The sequence below is a fragment of the Tupaia chinensis genome, unplaced genomic scaffold (genome assembly GCF_000334495.1).
Source record: "Tupaia chinensis unplaced genomic scaffold, TupChi_1.0 Scaffold145396_1, whole genome shotgun sequence".
In the NCBI taxonomy this organism is placed as follows: domain Eukaryota; kingdom Metazoa; phylum Chordata; class Mammalia; order Scandentia; family Tupaiidae; genus Tupaia; species Tupaia belangeri.
Window position 1 is genome coordinate 5,655,667 of NW_006205257.1, and position 7,161 is coordinate 5,662,827.

Sequence of the window (7,161 nt, forward strand, 5' to 3'; positions counted from 1 at the left end):
CCCCCGCACACCCTCCTCAATGTGGCTGATCCACTCCTGGCGCTCCGTGGTGGACGCAGCCGACACCACGAAGGACTTCTTGGCTGTCTTGATCATCCAGCGGTTCTTGGCCTGCAGGGTCTCGGGCAGCAGCTCCAGCGTGACCTCCTCCAGCGGGATGATGTGCTGGCTGCGGTACTTGCGCTTGTTGAGCACGATGCTGCCGTACACCAGGATGTCGTTGAAGAGGAAGAAGATGCGCGGCTTGGCCTTCTTCCGGCACTCCTTGGTCAGCACACCCTCGCCCAGCAGCACCCGACCTGGCAGGGCCAGCGGCTGCCCTGATGCCCCGAAGCAGCTCTCCACTGCCGCGATCCGCTGGCTATTGATCTCTGTGTTCGCCAAGTGGTCCACCATCTTCTCCAGCAGCAGGTCTGCAGGAGAGGCAGAGGATGAGGCAGCAGCCTGTAGGCATGGCCAGGAATCACAACCATACCGCCCACCCCAACTCACTAACCAGCTGCATCAGACCATCTGCTCATTACTCCTCTGTGCCCCAGCAAGCCCATCTAGCCACCCAGACACAGAAACTCACTGTTCCAGAAGCTGGCCCTTAGACAAGGAGTACAAGGAACTTTGGGGAGGTGAAGCGCATTGCCCAGCAAGAGGAATGTGGGAGCCAGACAGGGATGGGAAGGCAGTGACCAGAGTGTGGTTACTCAGCAAGCAACTCTGTGGGCAGCAGAGGCTCGAATCTCTGGGGAGCCTTGGCAGACAGGGCAGAATGTGCCTCAATGGTGTCCACCCAAGGGCCAAGGAAGTTGGGATATGGAGCCTCCAACTCCCATCAGCTGCTCCTAGGGAACTACTGGCACTTCGGGCCTGCCCCTCAGCTAAAAGGATGCAGGCATGTGTGCCGGAGCAGTGCCTGAGGGCGACTGGGTACCTGCAACTCCAGCCCCTTGCTGACTCCCCCACTCTGATCCTGCAACCCACTCACTCACCCAGTGAGCCCAGTGACCACCACCAATATCCCTGGGACCATGGGCTGAGTGCGCCCTCCATGCTAAGCATAACTTTATCTCATTTATTCTTTTTTTTTTTGGGGGGGGAGAGGTTTTTTGCTATAGGGCACGTGCGCTCACCAAAAAGCCAGAGAGAGACAGAGAGACAGAAAGCGATAATCACCCTCCAGGGGGGATGGCCATGCCACAATCTCTTCTCCTCCACTCTCCTCTCGGGATCTTGGGCACGCACACACATGCGCCTGGCTTGAGTTTAAGCCACCAGGTCCGGGACTCAAACCGCGGTCGACTACATGGGAGTCCAGTGACATAGCCATTACGCTAACTGCTGGTCCCTATCTCATTTATTCTTCACATCAACCTAGAAGGTGGAACCCTCACTTCACAAGAGGGAAACTGAGACTCCATTATTCGGTCATCAGAAAAGTCGTGACCTATTTTTCTATGCAAAAATGCATCATGACTTTTCCGATGACCCTACAGTAAGAAGGGGCCCCAGAATTTGTCCTACACTGTCTTCCCTAGAGACGTGAGGCCCACTCAACCCTGCTGTTGGTGCATAAGCACTAAATAATGGTGGCTTCAGAGTGCATCCCAGGCTGCCCTCTGCCCTGACCACACACACTTCCCCTTGAGCCCACCAGACCCACAGCCTTGAAGACCACCTGAATGCCACTGACTCTCCAGTCCAAGCCTCCAACCCTGATCTCTCCATGGAACTTCAAGTGTGGACATCCACCTGCTTCCCTGTTCATCAAATAAATCTCTCTCGCTCTCTTTTTGTTTTAAGAGAGATTTTTGCTCTAAGTTGCGTGTGCTCACCGAGAGTCAGAGACAGACAGAGAGACAGAAAGAAAGAAATCACCCCCTGGGAGAATGGCCAGGATGCAATTCCTTTTCCTCCAGTCTCCTCTCAGGATTTTGGGCATGCCCGCATACACGCCTGGCTCGAGTTTTAAGCTGAATCCAGGATTTGAACTGTGATCAATTACGTGGGAGTCCAGCAATGTAACTATTACACCATCTGCTGGTCCCAAGTACATTTCTTAATCTCAACATGCCCAGCATTGAACCCAGTCCCCCCAGACTTGCTCTTCTCAGCTTCTCCCCTTCCCCACCAGTGGAACCTCCATTGGCCTGATCATTCACACCCCAAATCTAGGACACATTCTTGAACCTCTTCTCTGTTATACCTCCAACCCTCAACCTATGAGCAAGCCTTACTCTTTTTCTCTCTCAAATCTAGCCTGAGCCTGCCTATTTCTCAGCACACAACTCCACTGCTGAAGCAACAGCAAGGAGCCACCATTCCGCCTGAAACAAACCATCCCATGGACAGCTCCTCTATGCGACTAGTCTCAGCTCCCTCTCCTTCTGAAAGGGTCTCCCTGATAACTCCAGCTCAGGGAGTTTGCCCCTACCCGGAATAGAGGTTGACGAACAAGTGCCAGGTGCAAATTTGGCCCACAGTCAGTTGTTGTAAATAAAGTTTTATTGGCACACAGCCACCCATTCGCATTCCATTGTCCGTGGTGGCTTCCATGCTGCAACGGCACAGTGGAATAGAGGTAACAGATACCAGAAGGCTAGGAAACCCAACACTGACGATCCAGCCCTTAACAGAAACACTCCGCAGCCTCCTTCTCTAGAATTCCTCTCTTTTGTTTGTCCCTATGCTATGAGGACCTGCTGTTTTCCTTCCTATTCACTGATTGCTTGTGTGTTTCCTAACAGGAGCGTCCTCTTGCTTACGGCTGTGGCACCAATTGGAACTGTGCCAACCACCCATTACTAGTGGCTAATGAAAGAACGAACTTTCTAAAATGCCTGAGGGCCCCCTGTGCACCAGTGAGCTCTCTCTTCTGCAGTGGAAGGTGAGAGCTGTCCCCACCACAGCGTGCACACGTCTTCAGGCACACAGAGCAGGCCTGCGGTTGAGCCAATCACACACAATGCTTCTGGGTCACTGAGCTGCAGTGAGGCCACCTGTGAAAAGCCACCATGGGGCCCCAGCGTGGGGACTGGGTGCACTGCACAAGAGGAGATGCTAGGCCCCCTGAGTCACGTACCGCTTGCCCCTTCGGATCACACAGCCCCCTGTGAAGTGTTGCCCACACTATCTTATGTAAGAGCTGCTATTTTCATTTGCTGATCTCTGCGGTGTATTGCAAACCTAGCAGATTATTAGTGACAGCTCTGAGCCCTCCTGCCACAACTGATCATTGGGTCCCTGGCTGATGGACAATCTGGCAAAACCAGAACTGGGTCTCCTCAATTTCAGAGCGCCACTTCCAAGTCCTGTCAGGCTGTGGGCTGGGGGCCCTGGGATGGCTGGGCAAGATCTCCACGACAGAGGAGCTCAGAGTGGCAGAGGAGGGAGACCCACAAAGAGCAGTGATAGAGTGAAGCAGAGACTCCTTACATGCCTATCAGTAGGAAAAAGGAAAAAAGCAAACAACAAAAAAACAGGCTATACTCATAAAATAGAATATACAGATCAGCACGGAGTGATAATGAACAATTACCAGGTGGAAAAAAAAGCAACCTGCATGGGACCAGCAGTTGGCGTAATGGCTATGTTGCTGTACTCCCATGTAGTTAACTGCAGTTCGAGTCTCAGACCCGGTGGCTTAAAATTCACGCCGGGCGCATGTGTGTGCGGGTCCAAGATCCCGAGAGGAGAATGGATTCCAGTGTGGCCATCCCCCCCGGGGTTGATTTCTCACTTTCTCTCTCTTTCTCTGCCTGGTTGTCTGGCAAGCGCACGCACCCTATAGCAAAAACCTCTCAAAAAAAAAAAAAAAAAAAAGGCGAACTGCAGAATGGCCTATACAATGTGACATGTAAATGAAAAATTATATAACATTTAAAAACGGTTTGAGAACTGTATTTATAAATAATAATTGGAGGAAACTTAATACTCATTAGGACAGCTACTATCAAAAAAAATAATAATCATGAGGCCAGCAGATGGCATAATGGTTACGTCTCTAGGCTCCCACATGGCTGACCATGGTTCAAGTCTGGGACCCAGTGGCTTTAAAATCACACCAGGTGTGTGCGTGAGTGCCCAAGATCCTGGGATGAGAATGAAGAAGAAGGGACTGCAGCATGGCCATCTTCCTGGGGGGTGATTTTTCACTTTCCCTCTCACTGTTTCTGTCTCTTTCTCTCTTGGTGAGCGCACACACACTAAGGGGAAAACCTCTACAAAATAATAATAATAATAATTACAACCATTGGTAAGAATTGGAGAAACTGCACCCCTCTGTATGTCGGTGGATATGTAAATCAGAGCCACTATGGAAAATAATAAGAAGACTCCTCAAAAAATTAAAAATAGAATTAGCACAGATCCAGCAATTCCGTTTCTGGATATATATTCAGAAAGATTAAAAGTAGATACCCAAAGACATATCTGTGTTCCATATTCATGGTGGCATTATTTGCAAAGGCCAAACGGTGGAAGCAACCTCGAAGTCCATCAGCTAGATGACTGGATAAACAAGATGTGGCACATAGGTAGTACGGGATCTTCTTCTGCCATCCAAAGAAAGAAAATTCTGACACAAGCTACAAAACGAATGAATCTTTTGGACATCGTGTTAAGGGAAAGGAGCCATACAGCAATGACGACTTAGGAGATACTTATAGTGGCCAAATTCATAGACACAGAAAGTAAAATAGTGGTTGCCAGGCACTGGATGGCAGGGGGTAGAGAGTTGTTGTACACTTAAAAATGATTAAGATGGTCAAAAGAAGACAAAATAAGCAAACGAACAAAAACAAGGTAGAATAGACTTACAGTCAGGAGAAAATGGCCTAAGGGAGGGGGCGTGGGCAGGACCAGGAATCGGGGGCTCAAGTAGGACTTCACCTTTATCTATATATAATGTTCTATTTCTTTTACTAGAAAGAGGCAGCAGCAAATGTGATGAAATCCTAACTCACGAGTGTCGATTTCGGGAAGTGGGAAGGTGTGCTTCTTTTTCTTTCTAATTTAAGATCTTCAAAAAAGAGAAGCATTATAGGACAGTGTCCGGGTTGAAGTTTGGCCTCTGTGGGCTAGGGGACACTGAGCAGGTCTCATGGTGGGATGCCTGGCTGGGCCTGGCAGGAAAATGGCACAGCATCAGGGTTAGGGTACCTGCAGGCAATGCCAGGAAGGAGATCCTACATTCCCTTCTCTAAAGCATACAGCTGTGTCCCAAGGAGTCAGGCTGAAAACCCAACTCTGTGGCCAGGCAGAAACTGAACCCATCTGCAGCTGAGGCAGATGGGCTTTGTGCCTCGGAGCAGGTAGCCCCTGTCCAGCCCAGTGGGGCTCATGAGCTCCAGAGGCTGCTCCCCATAGACCACCCAGGTGGACAGCATGGAGGAAGTGAGGACATTTGGGAAGGGGAGAACTTGGGATGCTGAATCCACAGCAGACCAAGCCAGGAGAGAGGAGGAGAGAGCCTGCAACACCATCTCCCAAGCCCTAGGAAAGGGGCACAGAGCACCCCTCCACACTGCCCGTGTGGCACATAGTAGGTCTTCAGCAAATATGTGGAAAGTCAAGTCAGACAGACCTGGGAAAAGGGTGAGTCTGGTTGGAGTTGAGGTTTCTTCAGGGAAGGAGGGTCCCCGACCAGGAAACCAAGGGCAAGCCCCAATGGTTGAGCTGTGCCCCCTCTTGCCTTCTTCCCCGACCTTAGCCAGTGCGTTCCTCTCTGAAAAGCAGTGTCCCTGCATGTAACCTGAGGGGAAGGAAGGACAGGCTGCCTCTTTCCAGGGTTCCTGGGCGGGGCCCCCAGACATCTCTCACTAATCTCAAAACCTTCCTCCCTGAGCCGGGGAAAGGAAGGTCGAGGTCCAGCAGGACAGAGCCATGTGTAACTTGTTAACTGAGGCTCTGCCCCAACCTTCATGGCTCTGATGGCTGCTGTCTAGCTACTGGTGACAAAAGGCAGACCACGGAGGGTGGGGTGGTGGTGGTCTCACAGCACTGAAAGAGCTCTGGATCCCAGGCTGGCCCCACATAGACTGGGGCAGCCCGACGGCTGGCACGTCCCTCTTCTCTGTGAACTCACAGAACTCCCAGGTTGGTCTGGGGTCAGGCAGACAATATCTTCCCAGGGCTGCCCCACCACCCATGCAACCATAACTTTACAGCCTCGTTTCATGTGGCCCGAAGGCTTTTCTTGGTAAACATACCAGCCCAGTCAGATGGGGAATGCTTGTTTTTATCACTCTCACAAGAGAAGCCAACCTTTCTCCTTTGGGATAGGGGAGCCGAGCTGAGCCCTGGCCCCACTCACTGGGGACCAGACTGCCTCATAGAAGACAAGGGGGAGGCTCCTGGCAGCCTGCTGGGCTCTGGATTGTGTCTATGCTGACCCCAGTGTGGCGCCCAGGGCTGCTGATGGGGGCAGACTGCCGCAGGGTCGGGGAGTCTGGGTGACAGGGACATGCACAGACGTGCGTTTTTCTTGGAGGGGTCAGAAGCACGTGGGTCTCCGGGGCTCAGTGACTCTACCACCTGCACCGGGCTGAAGGTGCTCATGGTGAGCCCTGTGGCTTGAGGGCCACATCCTGAGAGTCACACTGGGTGACTACAGATGCCGAGAGGCCAGGGTTTTGTGCGTGACAATTAAGGTGTGATATCTGATCTCTAGTGGGGCTGGAAATCACCAAATCTGACCTCCTGCTAGCTTTTCTAAATACACTTTTATCGGAACACGTGACTATGTGCAACAGGGACTGCATGGCTTATAAAAGCTAAAATATTTACTATCTGACCCCTTAGAGAAAAGGGCAGCTGATCCCTGATCCACACCAGCACACATAAAACGTACAACACCTTTACTCCAGAGACAAGCTGGCAATTCACACAGGGCTCAGTCCTGCTGGGACGTGCCCTTTCCTCACCCCAACTTGGAACACAGCCTCCGGGATTAGTGCGAGAAGTCTGGGTGTACCAGCCCAGGAACCCCGGAAAGTCAGGGCTGGGAGGGGCAGCCAGCTCCATCCTAACCCTTGGGTTTCATGCACGGACATGGGTCATGAGAGGGGAACATCAAAGAGGACGTATCTGGCCCAGGTCACAGGGGAAGGGGAGTGAAGACAGGACAGCACAGCCCTGTGGACTTTTCCTGGGCTTCCTCATTGAGGCTGC

General features: G+C 51.7%; 1 protein-coding gene across 2 annotated transcripts in view; it reads right to left on the reverse strand.

Annotated features, from left to right (window-relative positions):
* PLEKHF1 (pleckstrin homology and FYVE domain containing 1) overlaps positions 1-7,161 on the reverse strand; it is an 11,718-nt gene that overhangs the window by 1,683 nt on the left and 2,874 nt on the right. The window contains exons 1-2 of one of the 2 annotated variants that reach the window (XM_027768068.1): positions 4,411-4,621; positions 22-413 (exon numbers count right to left, since the gene is read on the reverse strand). In XM_027768068.1, coding sequence (XP_027623869.1) covers positions 22-413; positions 4,411-4,420 — 402 coding nt within the window. In that variant the 5' untranslated portion in view covers positions 4,421-4,621. Of the gene's footprint in view, positions 1-21; positions 414-4,410; positions 4,622-7,161 lie in introns of those variants that run through there. The other variant, XM_006168005.2, reaches the window with a different exon arrangement.